The sequence below is a fragment of the Zootoca vivipara genome, chromosome 16 (assembly GCF_965207765.1).
Source record: "Zootoca vivipara chromosome 16, rZooViv2.hap1.1, whole genome shotgun sequence".
In the NCBI taxonomy this organism is placed as follows: domain Eukaryota; kingdom Metazoa; phylum Chordata; class Lepidosauria; order Squamata; family Lacertidae; genus Zootoca; species Zootoca vivipara.
This window is the reverse complement of record NC_142599.1, coordinates 28,914,383-28,940,660: the sequence shown is the minus strand read 5'-3', so window position 1 is coordinate 28,940,660 and position 26,278 is coordinate 28,914,383. Positions and strand designations below refer to the sequence as shown.

Sequence of the window (26,278 nt, the reverse complement as noted above, 5' to 3'; positions counted from 1 at the left end):
AAAGAGAACCCGCATAAGCGACGCTGACACAAAAACACACACATACATTAAGTAAAATAGAAACATCGCCACCCGACCCCACCCCCGCTCTCCATTCCCCTCTCCATCTCTTTCCCCCTTTTCTTCCTAATGTAGGTATGCCCCGCGGAGGACCTTAAGGTCCACAAACAACAATATTCTGGAGATCCTGAGCCATAAGGTGGCTAGATTGGACTCAACTAGGGCCAGGGCCTTTTCAGTATTGGCCCCAACTTGGTGGAACGCTCTTTCACAGGAGACCAGGGCCCTGCGGGATTTGTCATCTTTCCGCAGGGCCTGCAAGACGGAGCTGTTCCGCCTGGCCTTTGGGTTGGATTCAGTCTGACCCCTGTGTTTTCCTCCCTCATGGTTTTGATTTATGGGCTACTTAAATTGAGGCTGCATTTTAAATTTTAATATTGTATTTTAATCTGTTTTCTTTTCTTTTATGTCTTATTGTAATTTTATTGGTGTTAGCCGCCCTGAGCCCACCCGGTTTTGACTGGGGAGGGAGGGCTATAAATAAAATTATTATTATTATTATTATTATTATTACTAATGTCTCAACAAATGAAGCTGATCTCTAGAAAATGCAACTTGAAAAAAGAGACATTGCACATACTTTTGTAAACCAAGAAATCTTTAATAAAAAAATACGTTTTTTTTAGAAAAAAGAAGTGTTGAGTTTACCGGTGCTGCCACAAGTGCACTGGCAGCTTAAATCTTCCACTTCCCTTCTTTAAAAAAACAACAACAGCAAACAAAGGAATCGGTTCCTCAAAACCTGATTTTCCTGTCCAGAAATGAACACGGGGGGTGGGTGGGTGGGAACGCTTTCTTCTTGGCGCTGCGCTCTGCTTGTGTGCCAGGTGGGAGAAGAATAAGAAGATGGGGTGCTAAATAGATTGGCGGGGAGGAGGGCAGAAACCGGTACCAGACAAGGCCTTGTAATGTAGACATGCCTTCGGCTTATTGGATTAAATCTGTTGCTCTCTTTCTCTTTCTCTGCTTCAAATCCAGCCTTTGGTAACCTGGGGCGCTCAACACACTTTGGACTACAACTTCAGTCTGCCCCAGTGATGGGAGTTGTGGCCCAAAATTTCGGGAGGCAGGGGTGGGAGAAACCATCAGTTTCCTTTCAACTTTTTGCCGATCTGGAGTTGAGCTCTCCACATTTCCGCCTCAGTCCTCACGTTGGTGGTGGGAAGCCCTTGTGAAAATTCATGGGCGTATTTCTGTAGGCCTATTAGTTTTGCCTAATAAGAGACACTTTTTTCAAAGCCGTTTCCCCTAACCCAGGCATCCCCAAACTTCGGCCCTCCAGATGTTTTGGACTACAATTCCCATCATCCCTGACCACTGGTTCTCTTAGCTAGGGATCATGGGAGCTGTAGGCCAAAGCATCTGGAGGGCCGCAGTTTGGGGATGCCTGCCCTAACCTAATGCACATGGGGCATTATATTTAGAGGCGCACTTTAATGCACATTTGTATGTGCATTTCTGTACACACGGCTGGGGAACTGCGCTGCAAAATTGGGAAGATTGCAGATTTCAAAGGAAAGCTGTGTTTTGATTCTTGCATTGTTCCAGAAACCCCAAAAGCAGGACCTAAGTACCCTTTCGACTTCCCCTGATCTCCCTCACCTAGTGTCACTTTGAGCACTTGCAGGATACTCAAAGGGTGCTTAGGCCCAGCCGCTCAGCCCTACTCTGAGCACTGCGACCACAGTTACACAGTGTTCTCGTGGAGGGGAAGTATTGCAGGATCATGTTACCGGCCGGCTTGGATTGTGGTATTTATGACCCACCCGCCTGGCCTGAATTGCTTTTAACTCCTTCTTGAGAGGGAGGGCAGTGGTAGAATGCTTGCTCTGCTTATAGAAAGTCCCAGGTTCAACCCTCAGCATCTCCAGTTAAAAGGGATCAAGAGACAGGTGGTGGCTGCCTGAGGCCATGGAGAGCTGTTGCAAGTCAGAGCAGGCAGTACTGAGCCTGATCTAGCCCTGATTTCAGAATCTTGAGGGCTAGAATCTTTATCACTCTTTTTAAGCAGAACGATTGTAGCTCAATGCAGTGGCGGAGCTTCATCCTCCAGCACCGGGGGGGGGGGCGGAGAGCAGGCGGGGGGGCAGCTGCGATGGCACTGCACCAGGATCGCGCTGCCGGGGGCGGTGCGCTCCCCCCGCATTCCTCTTCCTCTGCCAGTGGCTCTGCCATGGGTAGGCAAACTAAGGCCCAGGGGCTGGATCCGGCCCAGTTGCCTTCTCAATCCGGCTCGTGGATGGTTCAGGAATCAGTGTGTTTTTACATGAGTAGAATGTGCGCTTTTATTCAAAATGCATCTCTGGGTTATTTGTGGGGCCTGCCTGGTGTTTTTACATGAGTAGAATGTGCGCTTTTATTTAAAATGCATCTCTGGGTTATTTGTGGGGCATAGGAATTTGTTCATATATTCTTTCAAAATATAGTCCGGCCCCCCACAAGGTCTGAGGGACGGTGGACCGGCCCATGGCTGAAAAAAGTTGCTGACCCCTGGTTAAGACCGCTTGCTACGCAATCGTGGGCACCTTCAGTTAGGAAGGATCAGGATCAACAGGTAGCTGGTGATGGGGGAAGATCCCCTTGCTGGCTGAGACACTAGAGAGCGGCTGCCAGCCAGAGCAGGCAGTACTGCGCTAGATGGACGAGTGTCCTGATTTGCTCATGGCTGCATCTGTTTAATGGCTGCTTCTCCTCTCCAAACCCCCAGGTTCCATTGTGTAGGGATCATCTTCTTCCTCCTTGGCCTGGGAACTCTCCTGCCCTGGAACTTCTTCATCACGGCCATACCGGTGGGTCCTTTGCTTTAGGCACCTTCTTCTCTCAGCATCGGGGGGTGGGGGGTTACACGTTTCCAGGGCTGAGCCCCAGCACAGTGTTGGGATATGAATTGATGCTTAGAGATGATCCTTCCTCCTTCATGTTTGTGAGTTCTGCAGAATGCATCCCTTTCCAGATTAAGAGGGAAGCTTGGATAGGCTCGTTTTAGCCGTTTAAGTTTAAGTAATCCAAGGTTCTTTAAGGCAGACTGTCTTCTCCCTTGTATTTCCCCCTTTTCTATCCCTTAAAATAACAATCACACAAACAGTCTTGTAAAAGGTAAAGCAAAAAAACCAAACATTTACTCACTCAGAATACTTGTTGAAGGGTTAACAGATACAGCAGCTTTGTCCAGGCAGATTTAACATGGTAATTCAGTCACAAAGACATACTTATGTCTAGTTTAACAGATGTTCTTGTGTTACTGGCATGGTGGAAAGAGTAAGAGTGGGAAAAGCCAGGCAGAGTGGGAAAACCTCTCTAGCAAACTTGCAGGAAAACTCTGTGAGCTTCATCTTCTGTCGTGTGCCCATCTAGCAGAACATGAATTATTGCCTTGACTGCACGCCAGGAATCTTCGCCCTTGTTGCACACTCACTCTTTGCATTTCTTATTCTTCAAAATAAGAGGAAACTCTGAATCCAGCTCCGCTCTAAAGCTGTTTGCCCAGGATGAATTAGGCTGCATCCCTGGATGCCACTTAACCTGAGAGCAGGAGCGGAAAGGATAGTCTCCGTTTCACATGGATGAATTCGTTCTCAATGCCTTTCCATCCCTTTCCGGCATCAGTCCATAAATTGTTTGTTTATAAAAACCACCTGCACAAATATACGCATTGTTCTTTGCCTATCCAACCCTGCAGTTCCACTTTGGGGGTGCTCAGGAGGAGAGGAAATGGAAGCCCCATTGTGCCAGTGGTGTGCAATGGTGGAGGCAGTTTGCGATGACAGCGTGGCTTCCTGTTGTTTGGTGCTTTGAGGAAACGGGTCGATTTGCAGGCTTAGCTCACCATAGCCAGCCCTGGAACTTCCATCGATTGCATAGCATGGCAGGGATAAGCAAGGTGCAGTGGAGCATGTGCAAAGTGCCCTTCTTGCACCATGCCTCAATCAGCCTGCACGCATGTGGGTTAAGAGGGGAAGAGCTTTAATGGTCCAACAATGTGTATTGTATTTTTATCCTGTGAACCACCCTGAGATCTTGCGATGAGAGGGGGTATATAAATATCTAATAAATAACAATGGTGTAGGGCGAGTCTGAGTCCCGGCCCCACTCTTCCTGGGAATTTGAATACACAGGCACCTCTCACACAGAGTATAACCTTCTTTTCAGTATTTTCAGTCTCGGCTCATTGTGGGGAACTGCTCAGCTGGTGAGGAGGAAGATGGGAACCAGACAGGCCTGGGACTTGAACCCTCATGCCACTGCAGCGACGACTTTAATTTCAGCAACTGGCTGGCTCTTCTTTCCCAGCTGCCTCTGCTCCTCTTCACCCTTCTCAACTCCCTCCTCTACCAATGGTGAGCTAGCTTGCTTCCTGCTCCTCCATCCTGGCGCAGCGCCCAGATCCCATGCCCAAGACGGGTGTTGCCCACCTCTGTCTTCACACTCTCCCAGGTTCCCTTTCTGGGTTCCCAGCTTTCAGTTAAAAGAAGGAAAAACAAGTGTCTGGAGTTTGTAGAACCCGAGAGGTGAAGCGAAATGTACAGGCCTGCTTCCCCTTCCAGTGTTTGACTTCACCCCCCACCTATGTGTCCAAAGTGATCTCTATAAACTGCTCTATAAGGGGTTAGTCGAGGGACGCGGGTGGCGCTGTGGGTTAAACCACAGAGCCTAGGGCTTGCTGATCAGAAGGTCGGCGGTTTGAATCCCTGTGACGGGGTGAGCTCCCATTGCTCGGTCCCTGCTCCCGCCAACCTAGCAGTTCGAAAGCATGTCAAAGTGTAAATAGATAAAAAGATACTGCTCCGGCAGGAAAGTAAACAGCGTTTCCGTGTGCTGCTCTGGTTCGCCAGAAGCGGCTTAGTCATGCTGGGCACATGTCCCGGAATCTGTATGCTGGCTCCCTCAGCCAATAAAGCGAGATGAGTGCCGCAACCCCAGAGTCGTCCGCGACTGGACCTAATGGTCAGGGGTCCCTTTACCTTTACCTTTAAGGGGTTAGTCACAACAAAGCCTTGATTGTGCTTGCAACAGCCCTGTGAGGTCGGCCCACTGTTGATTCCATAGGAGATATGGAAAGTTGAGGCAGAGAGATCAGAAACTTGCTTTGTTTTGAGGGCCGCCGCTCACTGGTAGAACATCTGCTTTGCATGCAGCAGGTCCTGGGTTCGATCCCTGGCATCCCCAGGTAGGGCTGGGAGGGTCCCCCATCTGAAATGCCGAAGAGCCACTGCCAGTCCGTTTAGACACTACTGAGCTAGGACCAACAGCCTGACTCTGTATAAGTCAACTTCCTACTTAAATCAATCCTTTATCCAGGACCATGTGGACAAGAAACCTACTTCCTTCTGAGACAAAGGGTCATAGCTCGGTGGTAGAGCCTCTGCTTTGCATGCAGGAGGTTCCCAGTTCAATTCCTGGCATCAGTGTTGAATCCCAGAATTGTATTGTTCGAAGGAACCCCAAGGGTCCTCTAGTTCAGGAATCTCAGCTAAAGCATCCATGACAGGTGGCCATCCAACCTATGCTTTAAAAAAGGAGAAGGAGAGTCCACAACCTCCAGAGGCAGTCTGTTCCACTGCCAACACCTGATGTACAGTTGGAATCTCTTTTCTTGTAATTTGAAGCTGTGAGTTCAATTCCCTTCCTTCCCCGCATCTCCCAGCTGCTCAGCCCCCTCCGACTCTATCTAGGCAGTGCAACCTTTAAGCATTCATCTTTCTCCTTTCCATCCCTGCAAAGCATTCCGGACAAAGTGCGAATCCTGAGCAGCCTGATCGGGATCCTGCTCCTCTTTGTGCTGACGGCCGTCTTGGTCAGGGTGGAGATGCCGCCCCAGAGTTTCTTCTCCATCACCATGGCAAGCGTCTGGTTCATTAACTGTGAGTTCTGCATGGCCTGGGTGGGGCCTGGCCATCCCTCTCAGAGCAATAACACCATTGCCATCTGCTCCCAAGCCCTGCGGCAGATCTGTAACCTCCAGGGTTTGAGTTTGGAGAAGAGAATGACCGTGAGCCAGTCTGGTGTAGCGGTTAGAGAGTCAGTCTAGGGCCAGGGAGACCCAGATTCAAATCCATGCTTGGCCTCAAACCTCACTTTTGGCCAGCTGCTGTCTCTCAGCCTGAACAGCCCCACAGGGTTGTTGTGGGGATAAAACAGGGGTGAGGAGAACCATGGATCTGTGGCTCTGAATTTCTGGGATGAAAGGTGGAGCAGAAGTGTAACTTTGATGTAATTTTAAAAGGCTGAGGGGAAAGGCCGTCATGCTGAAGAGGGGAAAAGACTTGCTGGCTCAGACTGGATCTGATGTGCTTTAATTACAGGAAGGCAGATTGAGGATTAGGATGGCAAGAACAGTTTTATAATCATAATTATGAGGATAATTTATTACCATACTTGTACCCCACCCATCCGACTGAGATGTCCCAGCCACACTGGGCAGCTTCTAACAGAATATAAAAGAACATAACGAAACATCAGACATTAAAAAGCTTCCCAATGCAGGGCTGCCTTCAGATGTCTACAGAAAGTCGTATAATTGTTTATCTCTCTGACACCTGATGGGAGGCCATTCCACAGTGAGGGCGCCACTACCGAGAAGGCCCTCTGCCTGGTTCCCTGTAACTTCACTTTTGTAGTGAGGGAACCGCCAGAAGGCCCTCGGAGCTGGACCCCAGTGTCTGGGCTGAATTATGGGGGTGGAGACACTCCTTAGGGTATACAGGGCCAAGGAGTGTCAATTTTACCAAGGCTAGTTTTCTACACCCCCCCCCCCTCTATCCTCCATCCAGGCAATCAAGAGATCATGGCCAGGCAAAAACACTTGAGGTGCAAATCAGGGTCAGTGAGGGGGTGTGGCTTGGGGAGAGTCCCAAGGGCCAGATAGAGAGACCTGGAGGGCCGCATTTGAAACCCTCCACCCCAAGACCTCAGGTTCTCCACCCCTGGACTAAATGGCCTACAAGATTCCTTCTAACTCTGTCGTTCTAGGACTGCAATCTAAGAAAGGTATCAGTTGCTGTTGCTGCTGTTCACCCGCCCTTTACCATACAGTCCTAGGACAGGTCACAACAATTTAAAAATGCCAGTGTTGAAGGCCAGGGTAAAGAGGTGCATCTTGAGCAGGGGTCAGCAACCTTTTTCAGCTGTGGGCCGGTCCACCGTCCCTCAGACCTTGTGGTGGGCCGGACTATATTTTTTGGGGGGGGTGAACGAATTCCTATGCCGCACAAATAACCCAGAGATGCATTTTAAATAAAAGCACACATTCTACTCATGTAAAAACACTAGGCAGGCCCCACAAATAACCCAGAGATCCATTTTTTAAAAAAGGACACATTCTACTCATGTAAAACCACACTGATCCCCGGACCGTCCGTGGGCCGGATTGAAAAGGTGATTGGGCCGCATCCGGCCCGCAGGCCTAAGGTTACCTACCCCTGATCTTGAGCCTGTGACAGAAACTGTCTCCTGAAGATGCTGGACAAGAGACGGAGGGAGGAAGTTGCACAACTTCCTCTGGCTGCGAGGAATGATCTCCACTGAGGGATCGTGGTTCTTAGTGCTTGGGGGAAAGGGGAATCTTGTCTCCCCCCCCCCAAAAAAAAAACATGGTCTAAGTCCCAGTCCTGGGTGTGTGAGCTTATAAAGAAGTAAAATGTCACTAAGCATGTTGGCTGCTGACATTCTCACCCCCAAAACTCCACCTTCATTCTCTCCTCTCCCCTCGCCAGCCTTCTGCGCCGTCTTGCAAGGCAGCCTCTTTGGGCAGCTGGGATCCTTCCCGCAAAGCTACAGCACTGTCTTCCTGAGCGGCCAAGGAATGGCTGGGACCTTCGCAGCCACCGCTATGTTACTCTCCATGGCCAGTGAGTATCATGAGGAGGATGAGGAGTGTGTGGTCTGGAGAGCAAGTCCTCTGAGGGCCTGCTGGGAGAGTGCTGGAAAGGGGGGACCGTTTGCATGGAGAAGAGAAGATCGAGGAGGCCAGGGGGGAAAGGAGAACCACCTTCAAATATCTGAAAGGGGTGTTGCGTGGGAAATGGCAGCAACCTGTTCTCCGTTGCTCCAGAGGGTCAGTGGAAATCGCAGGGATGCAGATTTCTGCTGAACAAAATTAAGACAGAGGTGAGGAATAGCCAGCCTGTCTGTGGGCCTTAATATGCCCCTACCTGTGGGGCAGGTAAAGACACAGACGGGTCAGGTTTACAGCTGACCATCAGGGCTTCAGGGTGTTTGCAAGCATCAACATTCATCTGACCGTCAGCCCTTTTCTGAGAGCAGCATGAGGCATTCTGGTGGCTGCCTCAGTTCTGTGCAAGCGCTGGTGACCAGCTGATCATTGCTGCTTGCAGGGAGCCTCGGACGGTACTTTGAAACCCAATAATCAGCTGATTTGTTGGCGTTTCATAGAGTCACACGCTGCACTGGACCAAAAGCAGGTCACCTGATGTCGTTGTGGCATCAGGTGATTGGCAGCTGGGCATCCCCCCGTCTCTACCTGCCAAACTTGATCTACAGGGGTGGGGGAGAAAACAGTAAGAGGCACCCAGCCGTGCAGCGGGCTGCCTCAGGAAGTGATGGGCCCTCTTTCATGATAGGCATTTTAATAACAGCAACATCAGATTGCCTGCCTTTGGCTTATTAATGTGGAGCGCCTTTGTTGCCCTCCAAAATACCACTTATGTTTTATTTACGGTATTACATTTATGTCCCACCTTTTATCTTCCAAGGATCACAAGGGGGCTTAAATGCTTCTCCTCCTAAGTACACCTCACCCTTCTGAGCCCACTCGCCTGTTCATTCCTGCCCAAAGCACGCATGCATTCCTTAGGCCCAGTGTGAAGTCCCCACCCTGCCCCCAACCGCCCCTTTCTCTGTAGGCTTCTCACTTCTTCATCTCTTTCCCCCACCTCTTTCTTCATCCAGGCCTTTGCCTCTTCCAGGAACAAGAAGAAAGGACCTCTGAGGTGCACCAAGTTATAATTCGTTGGTGTTTTGAATACAACCTTGCATCGCTGGGAGAAATGCAGCAATGCTCTGTGTTTTTCTGTGCGCTCTGCTGCAATGTGGCTGTGGCACTGGCACCCCTTACCCACCCACTCCCGAGCTCAGTCTCATGGCTTGTCCAGCACTCCTACCTTTAATTCTTCCTTCCTACTAACCCCTCTCCTGTCCCTCACCTCCTCCTATGTGAGAATTCCTTCTTCCTGCATACTGAGTTATCACTTCTCTTTCCAAAACTGCCCCCCTCACCCTTCTCCACGTTCTGTCTTGAGACATCTTCACCCCAAACATTTTGTGAACGTTCCGTGACATGACAGAAGCTCGACTGGTGACTGGTAGAGGTCCGGAGGTGACAAGACAGTGTGTTTAACTGTGGGCTTGTTTGTTTGCTTTTATGCCAAGATGCATAGCAGGGTTGTGAGGAAGGAATCCAGAAGGGTAGCCCAGAAAGCGCTCTCCGTAGTCTGCCCATCCTCATCTCATCCTTCTCTGGCTTTTCAGGTGGCGTGGATGCTCAGACCTCTGCTTTGAGCTACTTTGTCACCCCCTGTGTTGGCACCCTGGTCTCCATCATCTGCTATATCTTGCTGCCCCACAAGGTGAGACGAAGCCCTTTCTCCTGCACCCTGGTTTTGCAAAATAAGAAGGAGAGCTCTTTCCACTGGGTTTGAGGAGGGGAGGAAGAGATTTGTGAGCGCTGGCATGGTCTAATCCACTTAAGAACCCAACTAGGCTAAAGCAATGTGGACAATTATGATCTCCCCCCCCCCCTGCACCATGCACACATCTCCTTATTTTCACTGCTCTCTGGGCGCTTACAGACTGACGCGATCTTCAAGTGGGATTCATTCACACATTCTGACAAATTCAGGTTGCACTATTCAAGTCAATTTGGCACTCCTGTGCAACAAACTCACCCCCCGCCCAAAAAAATCTGACTACTTTTTGCATTGCACTGCAATGCTGTCTACCCCCCACCCCACAAACAAATTAGAAGTAAATAAATTGCCAGCGTTTTCTAACCTCCCCACAAACTTTATGCAAACAAATCTGGGTTGTCTGGAAGTGAAGCCTATGAACTCGCTGTAAATTTGTTCTCCCCCCCCCCCCCCGTTGGAGGCAGTATAGCATGCCTGAGAATACCAGCTGCTGGGAATCACAAGTGGGGAGGTCCTGCTTGGGGGGGCTTCCTATGGGAATCTGCTTAGCCACTGAGAAAACAGGATACCAGATGGGTCCCCCTTTGGCCTGATCTAGGAGGCTCATTGGGAGGCGGGTAGCGCTATGGGCTAAACCACAGGGCCTACCTAGGGCTTGCCGATCAGGAGGTCGGCAGTTCAAATCCCCGCGACGGGGTGAGCTCCCGTTGCTCGGTCCCAGCTGCTGCCCACCTAGCAGTTCGAAAGCACGTCAAAGTGCAAGTAGATAAATAGGTACCGCTCCAGCGGGAAGGTAAACGGCGTTTCCGTGTGCTGCTCTGGTTCGCCAGAAGCGGCTTTGTCCTGCTGGCCACATGACCTGGAAGCTGTACGCTCGGCCAATAACGCGAGATGAGCGCCGCAACCCCAGAGTCGGTCACGACTGGACTTAATGGTCAGGGATCCCTTTACCTTTAGGAGGCTCATATTGTGTTCTCAGCCTTAATAGCCTCCCTTGCGGAGGTGAGGGAAGGGGAGATGGGGGAATCTGGTAACACCCTGCCATTCGCAACCACAGCTCCCTCCTTTCTCTCCAGGATTTTGCTTGCCACCACCTGCACAAGAGAGCCCAGGAAGAGCCAGGCCATGAGCTGGAGACCAAGGCGGGGCTTCTTTCCCCTGGTAAGCAGCCTCCCAAGAAGTGGGTCCGCCGGGCTCCCCCCTTGAGAGTTCTTCCCAAATTGTGGAACCAATTGAATAATGGAGATTGTAGGGCAGGGTGGGGGGGGGGAACATTTGGCCCTCCAGAGGCTGTTAGACTCCCAACTTCCATCAGCCCCAGCCAGCATGACCAGGGATTAGGGATGTTGGGAGTTGTAACCTAGCAACCTCTAGTCCAGGTTTCCTCAAACTCGGCCCTCCAGATGTTTTGAGATTCCAGTTCCCATCATCCCCTGAGACACTGGTCCAGCTAGCTAGGGATCATGGGAGTTGTAGGCCAAAAACAACTGGAGGGCCACAGTTTGGGGAAGCCTGCTCTAGAGAGCTACACGTTGGCCACCCCAAGTGTACAGTTAAGTCTCCCTCTACCTGGCTAGCATCTAGACAGTTTTAACTTTTCGTAAACCGCTTTCAGGGTTTTGTTTTGTTTTTTTTAATAATCAAGTGGTGTATAATGTATAATCAAGTGGTTTTTTTTAATAATCAAGTGGAGCTTTGCCCCCCTCAAAGCTCAAATGATATTATTATTAATAATAATTAATTAATTAAAGTTACATGGCAACCCAACAACGGAATTCCTGAGGTAGCCATAAAAAACGCCCCTCACTCAATACTAAAAAAACCTCCAAATGTAATAATAATGTAATAATTAAAACAACAAAAACCTCAAAGCACATTATTATTATTATTATTATTATTATTATTATTATTATTATTATTATTATTATTTAATAAAGGTACATGGCAACCCAACAATGGGATTCCTGAGGTGGCTTACCAAAAAAAACCAAAACAGAACCCCACCCTTCACTCAGTATTTAAAAATGCAACATGTAATAATTAAAACAACAGAAATTTTTTAAAATAACAGCATAAAAGAGGCAGAATGCTTTTTAAATAATCTGCAACTCATCTTAAAAGCCAACTGAGCACTTATCCACACTTGCCTTTTGCCCTGCTCTTTCCAGGCATAATCCTGCATTTTAAAACTCTGTGTCCAATAAGTTTTCGTCTTCTTCTTTTCTTTTTTCTTTCTGCCTCGCCCCCAGAGGATGGTCTTGGCCCCGTGCCGGGTGCCTCCCAAGGAGGAGAGCCGCTGAGCTTGAGCAATGGGATTGCCATCTCCCTGGAGCAAGAAGACTCAGAATGCCTCCCGGAGATTAGGAACGGGAGCAGTGGGGCAGGCCTGCCTCCGCTGAAACCGTCAGTCCTAGGCGTGCTCAGGAAGGTAGGGACTGTGGCCAGAGTGGTGAAGTAATGGGAGACCTCAAGACTAGGATGGGTGGGAGAATGGAATGGCAAGGGTGCTGGTTTCGCCAGCACCCAATTCGCTCACATTGCTCCCTCTTCCTCTTCCTCCCGGTTATAGATTTGGCAGATGGCCCTCTGCATCGTCATGGTCTTCTCTGTCACTCTGTCTGTGTTTCCCGCCATCACTGCCAGCGTCGCCAGCACGTCAGAGAGCGAAACCTGGAGTGAGTAATGGGGGGATCCAATGGGGGCGGTGGAGGGATGACGCAGGTGGCACTGTGGGTTAAACCACTGAGCCTAGGGCTTGCCGATCAGAAGGTTGGCGGTTCGAATCCCCTGGACAGGGTGAGCTCCCGTTGTTCGGTCCCTGCTCCTGCCAACCTAGCAGTTCGAAAGCACGTCAAAGTGCAAGTGGGAAGGTAAATGGCGTTTCCGTGCGCTGCTCTGGTTTGCCAGAAGGGGCTTAGTCATGCTGGCCACATGACCTGGAAGCTGTACGCCGGCTCCCTCAGCCAATAATGCGAGATGAGCGCCGCAACCCCAGAGTCGTCCGTGACTGGACCTAATGGTCAAGGGTCCCTTTACCTTTACCTAATGGGGCAGTGGAGGGATTAGGTGGGCCGGTCCTAGCTGGCTAGAGGCAGTGGACAGCTGGAGCCCCACAGAAAGGCCCACAGCTCAGCGGTAGAGCTGCCTTGCATGTAGAAGGCCCCAGGCTCAGACGTCCCCAATGGCACTGCCAGAGGGCTTGGAGAGACCCTTGTCTGAGGCCCTAGAGAGACACTGCCTTTGCAAAACAGACAGCAAGACTCGGACCACATCTAAGGCCTTCTTGGTAGTGGTGCTCGCCCTGTGGAACACCCACCCTTCAGATGTCAAGGAAATTAGCAACTATCTGACTTTTAGAAGGCAGCCCTGTTTAGGGAAGTTTTTATTCTGCTTTTAAGGGTTTTTTTGAAAGCCGCCCAGAGTGGCTGGGGAAACCCAGCCAGACGGGCAGAGTAGAAATAAATTATTACTACTACTACTACTACTACTACTACTAAGGCAATTGCTTACCATCCTAGAAAGATGACTGAGGCTCAGGGATGAAGCACTTACTTTGCTTGCAGAAGGGTTCTAACATATCTAGTTAAAAAGGGATCATGTAGGAATTTTCTCTGCCTCAGTCCCCAGAGAGCCACTGCCAGTCAAGAGTAGACAATATTGGGCTAGACCAGGCCTCCCCAAACTGCGGCCCTCCAGATGTTTTGGCCTACAACTCCCATGATCCCTAGCTAACAGGACCAGTGGTCAGGGATGATGGGAATTGTAGTCCAAAACATCTGGAGGGCCGAAGTTTGGGGGTGCCTGGGCTAGACCAGTGGTTCTCAAAGGCATGTGGCAGGAGAGGCTGGCAAGTGTGGAGAGAAGAATCAAGGACACCTGGGCTTTGCTCACACCTGGCATATGAGAACTTCAGTTTTATTTATATTTACTGTATATTTAAAGAAGATTTGCGTACCACTTTATCGACAAAACCCCTCTAAGCGGTTTACTGAAACAGTATGAAACATTCGTAAGGAAAATCCCAACAAAACCAAACTTTTTAAAAGTAGTAGACATAAAACGTAAGTAAAACCAGATGTTTTAAAGCAAATATAATTACAGGTTAGTGTTGCGTTCATCTCCCTCCCATTTCTCTGTCTTTTTCTTATGCCTCAGGCAAGTTCTTCACTCCTGTCTGCTGTTTCCTTCTGTTCAACGTCATGGACTGGCTGGGCCGCAGCGCTACCTCCTATTTCCTCTGGGTAAGTCTTGGTGTCTGAAGTGGGATTGGCTCCACGCTGTCCAAAAACAGTGTGACTATTATGACTATCTCTGGATGAATTCCAGAGAGGCAGCAGCGTTAACCTCCCATAACGAAAGCAGATAAGGCATGTGGCACCTACAAGATTTTTATTTCAAGGAAAGCTTTTGTGGGCTTGAGCCACCAGGCTCAGGAATTCTAATTGTAGATACACCGAAAAGAAGGTTTTTTAAAGTGTTACAACTTAGGAAATAATAGTACATTACAGTGCTATCAACTAATAATATCCATAAATGTCAGTCCGATTCCACAAGTGTTCAAAAGGGTCGTTTTATATAGAGCCGGAATGCCGAGTCAATTCAGTAAAATAATTCAGAACAGGGCCCTGTTTCGATATGGACGCCTTCGTCAGCTGGTAATATAAAAAATATCAAATAATAACAAATAATACATAGATTACATAAAAATTCTCAATTGGCATGGCTTAAGTTATATAGTATCACATAGCATTATATAGCATTTGGTTCCTTACCTAATTTATGAGGTCGTGTTGACTTGTGAAGTAGAATTCTATGTTTTTCAAATCTCGTGTCTGAAAATAACAATAATGCATGTTTTAAGTCTAAATAAAAGTTGTTAATTATTAAATGTAAGGCACCAAATAGTTGTATGTTTCCTCACCTGAGTTTGTGGCGATCAGCGTGTATCTAAATATTTTTATGCGTTTTCAATTTGGAGGTAAGCTAATTGTCTTATATGTGTGTCTCTAGGGGGCGGGGGGAACAGGCTTCTCAATCTTCTTAAAGGTATAAGTTTGGTTGGCGGAAAATTCTAAAGTTCAGAGAGACAGCTACAATGGTTCGGATTTCTTATAAAAAGGTAGTATAGTACAGTGGTGCCTCGCTAGACGAATTTAATTCGTTCCACGGGTCTTTTCTTATAACGAAAAATTCGTCTAGCGAATCCCCTAGGAATGCATTGAATTTTTTTTTTTGCCCATAGGAACGCAAGAATTGAATTTCAATGCATTCCTATGGGAAACCGCAATTCGCTAGACGAATTTTTCATAAAACGAATTCGTCTAGCGAGGCAACCTCCGCTCGAAAAATCCTTTCGTTAAGCGGAAATTTCGTTAAGCAGGGCATTCGTTAAGCGAGGCACCACTGTACTGTACATGGGCCCATTGGTGGAACACTATAATATAAGCACCTGGAAGATGATTTCACTTTCTTTATTATTTGGAAACCAAGACCAGATCTATACAATCGGAGGGATATCGGCAGACTACTCCTTCAACAGGAAGCTCGATTCATACATCTATTTGAAACAATGTTTCCTAAAGGTCTAAGTAGCTTCCAGGACTATACTTCCTTTTTATAAGAAATCTGAACCATTATAGCTGTCTCTCTGAACTTTAGAATTTGAGCCCCCCAAAATAGGGGGTGTCTTATTCACGGGAGCATGTTATACATGGGGAAAATACGGTACTTAGACATCTTTTTTAAAATAAAAAAAAGATCAAGACGTTCTTATGAAGTTAACATAACAATCCAGAAAGAAAAAGAAAGAAAAAGAAAACTCGGGTAGGTGGGTGGGTGGGTGGGTATGGAGTTTCACAGCCATCACGTCATAAAGCGAGACCTTTAGACATTTATTAGGAAATAGGGCAATGAAGCCAAGAACTCTGCTTTTTGCTCTTCCCAGCCAGAGAAGCACCTGCGCCTGCTTCCTGCGGTGGTGGGCCTCCGCCTGCTGCTCGTCCCACTCCTGCTTCTGTGCAATGTCCCCCAGCGGGAATACCTGCCCATGCTGTTCCGCCAGGATGCCTGGTTTGTCCTTTTCATGGTCGTCTTCTCGCTCTCCAATGGCTACTTCGTCTCCCTCACCATGTGCCTGGCACCAAAGTGAGTGTGCTCTGAGTAACGTCGCCCAGGCCCGGCTCTAGGTAGACCCCCGGTGGCGCAGGGCACCATGACGCCGGCCTGCCAGAAAGGCGCTGCGAGCTGCGCCCGCCCGCTGGCCGGCCGATCCGCCGCGCAGCTGCGCCCACCGCGCTGGGAAACGGGGCGGGAGGGCGCCAGAGAGATCGCGCTGTGCCCGCCTGCCCGCCCGCCGCTGCGCCCACCCGCCCACCGCGCTGGGATCCGGTGCACCACAGCGGCAGGGGCGTTTAAGACGGCCGTCGTTGCCCCTCCTAAAACATGCAAAAGCAGCATTATGAACAGGGGGGCTGCAAAAGTGGATCTCTAGTTCTCTTTGTTTATTTTGCATTGGCACCGTGTTGGCAGTGCCTGGTCTGCACTAACTAGCAGTGGCTCTCCAGGGTTTCAGGCAAGGGAAGTCTTTCCAACCCCTACCTGGCAATGCCGGGGATTGAACCAGGGACCTTCTCCATGCAAGGCTACCTGAGCCACCGCCATTCTCGAAAAACGGGTAAAAATGGCATTCCCCGAATTCCAGATGTGAACAGCAGGCCCTCAAATTATTCTCATTTTTGTTGTGCTCCTCTTAGGCTACACCACACACTTAAAGCACTCTCTTATATCACTTTAATAGCCAACGAGTCCTGGGAAATGTAGTTTATAAAGGGTGCAAGGGGTTGGACTAGATGACCCTCGGGGGTCCCTTCCAGCTCTATGATTCTATGTAGCAGTGACCCATACATTTTAGCACCCTCTGAACGGCAGAAGCATCCCAAAGTGCACTGTGAGTGTTCTGCGTAGGACATAAAGCTTAAGACACTTTTGTGATATTCTTTGAGAGAAAAGTAATTGAAATTGAGTTTTTTAAAAAAATGTATTTAAAGGCCGTTCATAATTGGAGGCCGTAAACTGTAGCTTCCTTGTACATAAATCCAGCCCTGGTTTCCTCTCTGGGTTGGGCAAAGAAGAAGGGCCTTTCCCACGGGTGTAGCCAGGATTTATGTTATTGGGGGGGGGCAGGCTTTATGTTGGGGTGGCAGAACCAAGTTATCTGAGATACAGTTGGTCAGTTAGTTATTTTTTATTTATTTACTTGATTGGGGGGGCAAATACCCCTCCCGGCACCCCTTGGCTACGCCCATGGCCTTTTCTACCAGACTATAAACTGTCTTCTTCTCTGTTTCCGCCCCCAGGCAGGTGCAACCACATGAGAGTGAATTGGCGGGAGCCATCATGACGTTTTTCCTGGCGTTGGGTCTCTCTTGTGGAGCTGGGCTGTCCTTCATCCTCAAGGCCTTGCTCTGATGTCCAGGACTTGCTGGACCTCGGCAACAGCAAAGCATCTGCCTTGAAGACTCGAGGAGAGAGAGTCTGGTTGCCCTTCTCTCCTTCCCAGGTGTGCCCTCTGTGTGGCAGCTAATATCCTTCTGGGTAGCAAAGTGGGCATCTGCCACCATCTTCCAACAAAGGGAACTGCTCTTTTTGGTCTTTCTTTCTTGCATATGCATAAGTTCACGTTCGCTCAGCTACCCTTTTAAATCCCCAGGAGCCTGAATGTATTTTTTTTTAATTTAAGACTCTTGGACTTTTCTGAAAGATTCCTGGATTTTTACCAAGCCAAGGGAAGGCTGCGGTACGGAGGGGCCATTTGCAAGCCCCCTTCCTACGTCCCTTTGCAGGTGGAGGAGCCACTCTGCCTCTCCCACTTGTGCCTGGCTGAGGACGCACAACAAAGGGTTTTTTTGCAGTATTCTCACACGTACTCTTGCTCTCCCTTTGCTTTCAACTTGAGGAAGTATTGTTGCATCACGCACATTAGCTCTACGGAACATCCTCCTGGAGGGTGACGGTAGGTAAGGAAGGGAGAAGTCTGTATCCAGTCCATTAATGGGGTTGGGTTTGTTGCTTCCACATCAGATTAGCCATATAGGGCAAGCTTTCTGCTCTCCCCGCCCCCCCCCAATCCACTGCCCGGTTTATGGTTTTGTTTTCTCAGCTTGCATTGCTTCAAACTTGTCTGCTAAAACTTGTTCTCGTCAGATAAAAGAGGTCCACAAGATGTCAGATACAGTCATACCTCTGGATACGAATGCTGCGGGTTGCGTACAACACGGGTTACGGACGCGCCAAACCTGGAAGTAATGGAACGGGTTACTTCCGGGTTCGGCGGTTCACGCATGTGTAGAAGTGTCGAATGACGTCATGCGCAGAAGTGCCAAATCATGACCCATGCATGTGCAGAAGCACTGACGCAGGTTGCTTACTGCTCTGGATGCGAACGGGGCTCCGGAATGGATCCCGTTCGCATCCAGAGGTACCACTGTACTGCTTTCCAGGGGGGTCTGTCCTCCAGCCTCCCCAACCAGGTGTTCCCCATATGTTTTGGGACAAACAGCCCCAACCATCACTTCCTGTAGCCCAAACCACCTGGAAGACTGGTGGTGGAGGCTCTGCAAAAAGAGGCATAGGATTGGTGAGAAATAATATCATGTGTAGCCTCTTTAAACTAGGCCGCCGGATTTGGCATCTGACCAAGCTTCTCTTCAGGCCAAAGGAGCCTCATTTAGGATGGCAGGGCTAAGCTCAAAGCAGGGCTAGGCCCTGCTTCCCTAAGTAGCCTGTTTCCCTCTGGCATGTGATGGAGGACACTGCCAGTGTTTTGTTTTGGTTTTTTCATGTGTTTTTTTAAACGTATTTAGTGTTGAGTGTTGTCATGCTGGCCACATGACCTGGAAGCTGTATGCCGGCTCCCTCGGCCAATAATGCGAGATGAGCGCCGCAACCCCAGAGTCGGTCACGACTGGACCTAATGGTCAGGGGTCCCTTTACCTTTAGTGTTGAGGTAAGATCCAGAGATGCTGGGGACTGAACCTGGGACCTCTCGCATGTAAGGTGAGTGCTCTTTTACTGAGCGACAAGTGTTGGCCACCGACTTGGACAACTTTGAAAGGGAATTAGACAAATTCACAGAGGAGTATAACTTACAAGGCGATCCATAGCTACTAGTCATGGTGGTGATAGGATACCTCCAGGATTTCGGCCAGCATCTCTTCTGGCTGATCCTCACCTGCTCACACCTGAGCCGCTCTCCTTCCATCTTCTACCCTTACAGCTGGACATGTATTTAGTTTCTTCTTGCAGAGCTTGTTGCTCAGGACTTCTGCACTATGAACTCGATGGGCCCTTTGGTGCAAAAATTCATTGGAGACCTTCCAGAAATTTGAACATAAGAAGAAAACTCTATAGCTGGATCAGGCCAGTGGCCTGTCTAATCCAGGATCTTGGGCTCATAGTGGCCAACCAGATGTCCCAATGGAAAGTCAGGCCTTTCTGTACAGAATCTCTTTACAATGAGCCACCCTAATTTACAATCCCAACCTTTAACTCACAGGGGCATTTAACGTGCGCCATTTTACAGAACACATACACCATCCTCTGTTGCAGCATGGATGCAACCATGGAAGCCATGTCCTATTTTGCGGCAGGCTGGAAGCTTGAGAGTTATTATTATTTTTTTATGAGGAAGGGCTAGCAGAATTCTCAGGTGTCCTGATTTTAAAACTCAAAGGGGCAGCTCTGTATGGGAAGGGCTGGACTTCCCCTCGTCATGGAGCATGGTCTAGAAAACTGTGGTTCTGTCCCACAAACCCTGTCCAACCTCAGCTCTCCAGTAAGGCACCTGTAAGGGGGTCTGGCCATGTGACGCTTGAGAGAGGCTTGTATTGTGTATAACATGCTAAGAGTGATGAGATTAAAAAGGAAGCACATCTGGAGAAAAGGCGATAGCGATGAGCCATGGCCAATCAGAATTTTGAGGTTTCAAAGTACTGGAATTCGGGTGGGGATTCTATTTTGTTTTTAAAGGGAAGGAAATGCGAGTATAAACCTCCTGCACTTGCTCAGCAGTCGCAAATGCTTCTCTGAACGGAATAAGGGGATGGGTTGCAGGGAGTAGCAGAGAAATGAGGAAACCGTGGTCCTCCTGATGTGGTTAGACTTGAACCCCCATCAGCCCCAGCAAACATTTGTCTGGGAGGATGGGGTCCAGAAACATCTGGGGGGGGCACAAATCCCCTGCTCCGGGACTAATGCATTAATTTATCATTTGCCTACTGGTATGGCTGGGAAATGGTGTAATTTGGCCAAAGTAGGGGCGCGGGGGGGGGGGGTTGAAAATCTGCCAAAGGTTCTACAAACATCTAAGCAGGGCTGGCCCTAAGGCAAGGCTGGCTGGCGAAATGCGCCAGGGCGCCAGGGGGGGCACCGTGCTGGGAAACAGGGCGGGGGGCGCTGGAGGGATCTTCGCGCCAAGGCGCCAGATATGCTTAAGACGGCCCTGCATCTAAGAACAGGGAAGCAGTGCCATGTGGCAGAGGGCCTCCCATCTGAATGGACCTGATCCAATAGCTCCCATGGAATATCCTCAGCTATTAAAAACAGTCTAAGGGCTCTAGGTGTCCTTTTTATTGTGCATTTATTATTGGTGCTTATGACGGTATCAGGGCAGTTATGTGCAATCCCACTTTCAGTGTGTGCCTGCAAAAGTTTCAGAATGGACATACAGATTCATTTCTCATCGGCACGTGTCCCGTAGCTTCTTGCTGAGATCCTGTAACTTTTCATACTACAGATGTTCCAGGATGTTTTTCACCCCACTTTTGCAGCGCTATATAGCACAAGAGTGCCCCTCCCGACATCAGTCAAGGGGTAACATTGAGGAAGAGTAGCAGAACACCCAATGAAGTGAAACGATGTGGGGACAGTCCAGAATAAATCCACCACGAATGCACAACTATTGCGTCAGTGAGATGTTGCAGAATATATCTGCAAAAAGTACAGTCTGGGGGGGTACCCCACGGCTATACCCCAGATATTGCCTTATAGGATCATGGAATTGTAGAGTTGGGAGGGACCTAAAATGTCATCTAAGCCAACCCCCTGCACTGCAGGAAAAGGCAAGACGCAATGATGATCTGTGATCGGATTGCAAGATTCATTATGGTATATTTGAATGGTTTCAGTCTTGTTACCTACTTAAGCAATATATATTTAAGTGTGTTTCATTGTAAACAGAGACTTGATCTCAATACTTACTGGCATAATAACTAACTTTATTAAGGATCAAAGGGCAATGGGAAAATTGTGTTTCTTTTTAACGACTCAATTTATTTTACGGTTTGTGGGAAGGACATTTTATCAGATCCTGTGGGTGATTGTTTTTTAATGAATTCAAAGCTCAAACATTTTTATTTTTTAAAGAATATTCTTGCTGCATGTACAATGTTGAACTATTGCCATTACCCTGGAGGGATTCTGGTTTGTTTATCATTCCCCCCACCCGCAATAAAGCTTTTTTTAATTAAAAAAAATGATTGCCTGGAATCCTGAACAGCAACTCACTACACTGCAACATTTTGTTCCAGGTCCCACTTATCTTTCTGAAACCATTGTAGTGGTCACCACATCTTCTTGTGGCAATGAGTCCCCCGCGCATTGTGAAAACGACAGAAATAAAAAATATAACAATGACACAAATAATTGTCTCGAGGGCAAAAATCATAGCAGATCCTAGCCTAGAGCATATGAGGGATAGCCTGTAGCTGTCCAGATATTGATGGACTACCATTCTCATAATCCCTCACTGGTGGGATTTGGGGGTCCAGCAACAATTGCTGTATTTTTGAGCCATCATTTGCCTAAGGACATTTCACAATTAGAAGCAAGTCCAGAAATAAAAATTGGGGGATGAAACTAAAAAAAGCATTTTTATGACCACCCCACAAACCAAATCCTTGATATACTTGTCTTTCTGAGTAATACTTTGGTCATTTTTCTTCCTCAGTTACGCTTTTGATTCAATTTACAAGAGAAGATCACAGTTCCTTGTTGTACTCTACTAAAGCCCGCTATAGAGATTGGTTATTAAATTGTGTGGTGCATTTTGAAGGGCCTTATTTCTTGTAAACTAAAGCATCTGAGAAGGAACTGCCCTTTGCACACATCTTTGACAGAGCTAGGGTGCCAATCCTACTTTTATCTGGGAGTAAGACCCACTGAATCCAGCAGGGATTGTTATTTCTGAATAGACAATGAATGAGATTTTCAGTAGGAGTAAAATATTTACCTGGAGGGATTCACTTTTGAATGCCCCCCCCCGAAACCCGTTTCCAACTCCAGGAGGAATACCATAAGTCACCCTTTTTTGGGTGTTCCCACCTATTAAGTGAAAGTTGCCCTTTATGCGGGTGTCTCTTCCCTAGACACTTTCAAAGGGGGAATTTCCGGTTACAGGCCAGGAGGAAACCACCTTGCAGAGTGTGGGCTTGATAAACAGAATCGATCCACTTTTCCGTTTAAACTCAAAAGGGGAGAGGGTTGATGCCGACGAGGATGGGATTCGAACCCACGCGTGCAGAGCACAATGGATTAGCAGTCCATCGCCTTAACCACTCGGCCACCTCGTCACACGGAGCAAATGTGCCTCTTCCCACTAGATCCCTTAGTCCGCTTCCTAACGATCTGTTTACTCCTCCCCCCCCACCTCCCGTGGCATTGCACTTTCTCCATGCAATCCCACACATTTCCTATTCAGCAAAATAATACTAATAATAAATGGCTGATGACGACGACGATGATGATGATAATAATAATAATAATAATAATAATAATAGAAAACACGCACCCACGTCTTAGTGCGGTGTGTGTGCAAGGGAGGGGGCGATGCATCTGCCTTGCTTTGAAAACAAGGGGGAGAGCAAGGCAAAGGAGGGAGGGGGGGGTCGCACCTGCCCGCTGGCCTGCGCGTGTTTTTGCAATGCATCCTCCAATGAAGCAGAGGGCGCCGAGGAGAGCTCGCTCCTCCCGCCCCCAGACGTGAAACTGTTTGCAAGAGCCGCCAGGCACCCGCCTGGAAAGCAGCCTGAGCAGCTGCGGGGAAGGATGCACGGCGTCGGGCCTGGCTTCTCCGTGCGCTCCCTCCAGGCTGGCCTCCGTTGAGGTCGGGCGAGGAGGAGGGGCAGGCGAGAGGGGCGGCGGCACGGATGGCCCGTCGCTGAGGCTGCCGCCCATGCACTGCTCCTGCTTCCAGGCGCTGGTGGCGGCGCTGGCGCTGGTGGCCGGCTTGCAGCTGCTCTACTTGGCACTGCTGTCGGGGCTGCACGGCCAGGAGCAGCGCTCCCGCTATGCCGAGCTCTTCCAGGGCCGACGGGCGCCGGCGGCCCGCGACGTCCACAAGGAGCGCCTCAAGCAGGTGTTGGCCAGCGGCGGCACCCTGGACACCAGCGGCCAGTACCGCGTGTATCGGGACATGGTGCGCGGATCCTGGGAGGGCGAGCGCAGCCCCGACGTGGTGCTGGTCACGCACACCAGCCTGGGCAACCTGCACCACGCGCAGCGCCTGGCCGAGCGCTGGCGGGGCCCCATGTCGGTGGCCCTGTTCGCGCCGGGCGCCGCCGAGGTACGCTTGGCCACGGCCCTGGTGTACGCGCTGGCCGCCCTGTGCGCGCCCGTCCGCCAGCTGGTGCGCCTCCACCTGGTGTGCCACGCCGACCAAGCGGCCTCTTTCCCGGAGCTGCAGGACCGCGGCGAGTTCGCCCGCCTGCAGGCCTGCGGGGATGTGTTCGCCAAGCTGGCGCGGGTAGCCGCGGGCCGGCGCAATTACGCGCTGGACGCCGCCAACGCCTCGTACCCGAACAACCTGCTGCGCAACGTGGCTCGGGGAGCCGTCGGCGGGCAATGGATGCTGGCGGTGGACATGGACATGGTGCCCAGCGAGGGGCTGCGGGAGGACTTCTTGGCTTTGCCCGGAACTGCTGCCGAGGAAACGCCAGGGGTCTTCGTTGTGCCGGCTTTCGAGATCCGCCACACCCGCCGGATCCCGGGCACCAAGACGGAGCTGCTGCAGCTGTACCAAGTGGGCGAGATCCGCCCGTTCTATGAGGAACTGTGCCCGCGGTGCCAGGCGCCCACCAACTACTCCCACTGGCTGAATCTCCCCGTCGGAGGCCCCCTGCGCGTGGCCTACGAGGTGGAGTGGCGGGACCCCTGGGAGCCCTTCTACATCGGGGCTAGTTCTGTGCCCCCCTACGATGAGCGCTTCAAGCAGTACGGCTTCAATCGGATCAGCCAGGTAGCTGCCATGACTGGGGGGGGGGTCATGACTTGGTGCAGCATATACACCCTACATTGAAGGCACCTGGCTTCCCTGCAAATAATCTTGGGAACTGTAGCTTACCCCTTAACCATTCTCAGCACCCCTAACAAACCACAGTTCCCAGGATTATTTTGGGGAAGGCATGTGTTCAGTGTGCTTTGGAGGTATAGTGCATATGCCGCCTTTGTTGGTGGAGAGGCCAAGCCAGGTAGTGGGAAAGCTGCATTTGAGTCAAAAGGTGGGGAGCCTTATATCAGGGGTAGGTATTTTTTTTTTCAATTCAAGGACTACATTTGCTTCTGGTCAGCCATGGGGGGGGGGCATATGTCAGCAGTGGGTGGAACCAGAGACAAAAGCAGGTGAAGCAACAGGTGTACATTTTACCTTTGTGTGGTAGGCTACCCATGCAGGTGGGCAAGAGTCATGCCTTCAAGAACACGTTCCAGCCAGGCAGAAACACTCAACAAGGAGGGGGTGGAGCAAGGATGGTGTGGGGTGTGTGGCCTGTTGAGAGCAGGGCAGGGGATGGCCAAGGAGGAGGTAGAGCCTGGGCAGAGGACCAGATAGGGAAGCTTGATTCCCAGACCTGAGATTCCCCATTCTTGTCTTACATCTTACCTGTGCCCATTGGGCTAAAGCACCTATTGAGCATCACCACTGGTCATGCTTGTTGGTGCATTGTTTTGGGGACAGAGTCTCTATCCTTGGAAAGTGCTCCACACCTAACACCGTATATCACCATCAGGTGTAGGTCAGGTGGGCATAGCTTGCCCAGAACGGCTTCACGGGTCCAATGAGGGGCTTATATCACTATAAATAACCCTGAGGTATTTTGAGGTGCAATTATATTCTTGCATGTTCTAGAATCTAGGTTTTTGGTGGCGGGCTGCTGTCCTTACACTGTCCTTTTCCGCCAGGCCTGTGAGCTCCACGTGGCTGGGTACCGTTTCTCTGTGCTGAGCAATGCCTTCCTGGTCCACAAGGGCTTCAAGGTGGCAAGCGAGTTCCACGCACAAAAGGATGCCGAGAATCAGCGCAACAAGCTGCTCTTCCGGCAGTTCAAGCAGGAGCTCAAGACCAGATACCCCAGTTCACCACGACGGTGCTGACCTCACGTCTACCTTTGTGGAAACAGAGCGGAGCCTCTTAGCTGGACAGTGAGGGGAGCATAGTGTTGCACACTGTCCCAACAGAAATGTCTGACCCGGGATGAGACCCACTCCTGTGCCAATTGGAGGGAGGGAAAGGGCATAGTAACTCGCTGACCTGCTCACTCCAAATGTGTTTGTTGCTGCTAGAAGTATTTGTGCTTCATTTGGGGGGGGGGATTTGTGTGTGCACATACATACACACACTGAGACCACTTCAGATAGGAGAATACCCCCATTGAGTGCTCTCTCTCTGTGTCTGTAGTTTAAAAATAATAATATGGGGGTTTGCCTCAATCTCACAGACATCTCAAGGGTTGATTCAGAAGGTCAAGCTTGATGAAGGTGAAATGCCAATCCCAGCCAAAAAACTAGGAAGTCTTATTGGCTCACCTCCCAGTTAGTTCAATTCTGGGGTGAGCGATGATAGGGAACCTGATAAGGATGGGGAACCTGAGGCTCTCCAGGTGTTATTGGACTCCAGCTCCCTTCAGGGAACATGGCCAGTAGTCTGAGATGGTAGGAGTTGTAGTCCAACCATCGTTGATGTAAACACTAACAGGTTGCCTTTGATGGGTGTTCATAATTTTACACAGAGAAACACGGTGACCTGCGGGATTATCCAAAATAGTAGAGATAGCCCGCTCTGCCATTTTTTAATTCCTGTAGATGGGGGGTTATTTTCTTAGTAAACGAATTCTGAGATAATAACTTTGGGATAACAACCATTGAATCTGGATTCTGTGAACAATCCTGCATTCCTTTCCACTTGTTCCCAGTGTTTACAGACATGTGACTCTCCCCACCAGTCTATTTCTCACTGACTGGCATTTTCTGTAAAAGGCCTGTGGAATGAGGGCGGAGGTTTATTTCTAAGCTCTGGGAACTGAGATATGGTGATTTGGAGCAGAGAAACAGAACCATGAGCCAAGATTATTGGGCCCTGCACCCAATGTTGCTTCTCAGATTGGTGACCCCCATTTCCTTTTTTGTATAATGGGAATAAATATACTGACGTCTGTCCTGGGGACGGGGCGGAGGAGCTTAATTTATTGCTGTCCCGAACAATCACAGTCTGTAAATGAATTAAACTGAACCAGTTTGATTTAAAA

At 49.6% G+C, this 26,278-nt stretch overlaps 2 protein-coding genes and 1 non-coding gene across 7 annotated transcripts in view; 2 read left to right on the top strand and 1 right to left on the bottom strand.

Annotated features, from left to right (window-relative positions):
* Window positions 1-21,235, top strand: part of SLC29A2 (solute carrier family 29 member 2) — a 30,937-nt gene extending 9,702 nt beyond the window's left edge. For all 5 annotated transcript variants that reach the window (XM_035099048.3, XM_035099047.3, XM_088659978.1 and 2 more), the window contains 11 exons: window positions 2,768-2,849; window positions 4,210-4,397; window positions 5,782-5,921; window positions 7,773-7,907; window positions 9,547-9,644; window positions 10,781-10,865; window positions 11,954-12,132; window positions 12,274-12,379; window positions 13,860-13,945; window positions 15,649-15,848; window positions 17,060-21,235. In XM_035099048.3, the coding sequence (XP_034954939.2) occupies window positions 2,768-2,849; window positions 4,210-4,397; window positions 5,782-5,921; window positions 7,773-7,907; window positions 9,547-9,644; window positions 10,781-10,865; window positions 11,954-12,132; window positions 12,274-12,379; window positions 13,860-13,945; window positions 15,649-15,848; window positions 17,060-17,171 (1,411 nt within the window). In that variant the 3' untranslated portion in view covers window positions 17,172-21,235. The remainder of the gene's footprint in view (window positions 1-2,767; window positions 2,850-4,209; window positions 4,398-5,781; window positions 5,922-7,772; window positions 7,908-9,546; window positions 9,645-10,780; window positions 10,866-11,953; window positions 12,133-12,273; window positions 12,380-13,859; window positions 13,946-15,648; window positions 15,849-17,059) is intronic.
* A 1,013-nt stretch (window positions 21,236-22,248) lies between these two features.
* TRNAS-GCU (transfer RNA serine (anticodon GCU)) lies at window positions 22,249-22,330 on the bottom strand. The gene has a single exon. It is a non-coding gene; the product is annotated as a tRNA-Ser (tRNA).
* Window positions 22,331-22,616: 286 nt separating this feature from the next.
* B4GAT1 (beta-1,4-glucuronyltransferase 1) lies at window positions 22,617-26,278 on the top strand. The gene is made up of 2 exons (XM_035098240.3): window positions 22,617-23,994; window positions 24,936-26,278. Exons 1-2 carry the CDS (start codon window positions 22,933-22,935, stop codon window positions 25,125-25,127), a joined length of 1,254 nt encoding a protein of 417 aa, XP_034954131.2. The 5' UTR covers window positions 22,617-22,932; the 3' UTR covers window positions 25,128-26,278.

Excerpts from the sequence above, each read along its gene's own strand:
- B4GAT1 (XM_035098240.3), top strand. The coding sequence starts at position 22,933 with ATGCACTGCTCCTGCTTCCAGGCGCTGGTGGCGGCGCTGGCGCTGGTG. Across the intron at positions 23,995-24,935 it reads GCTTCAATCGGATCAGCCAG|GCCTGTGAGCTCCACGTGGC; the intron begins GTAGCTGCCATG and ends CTTTTCCGCCAG.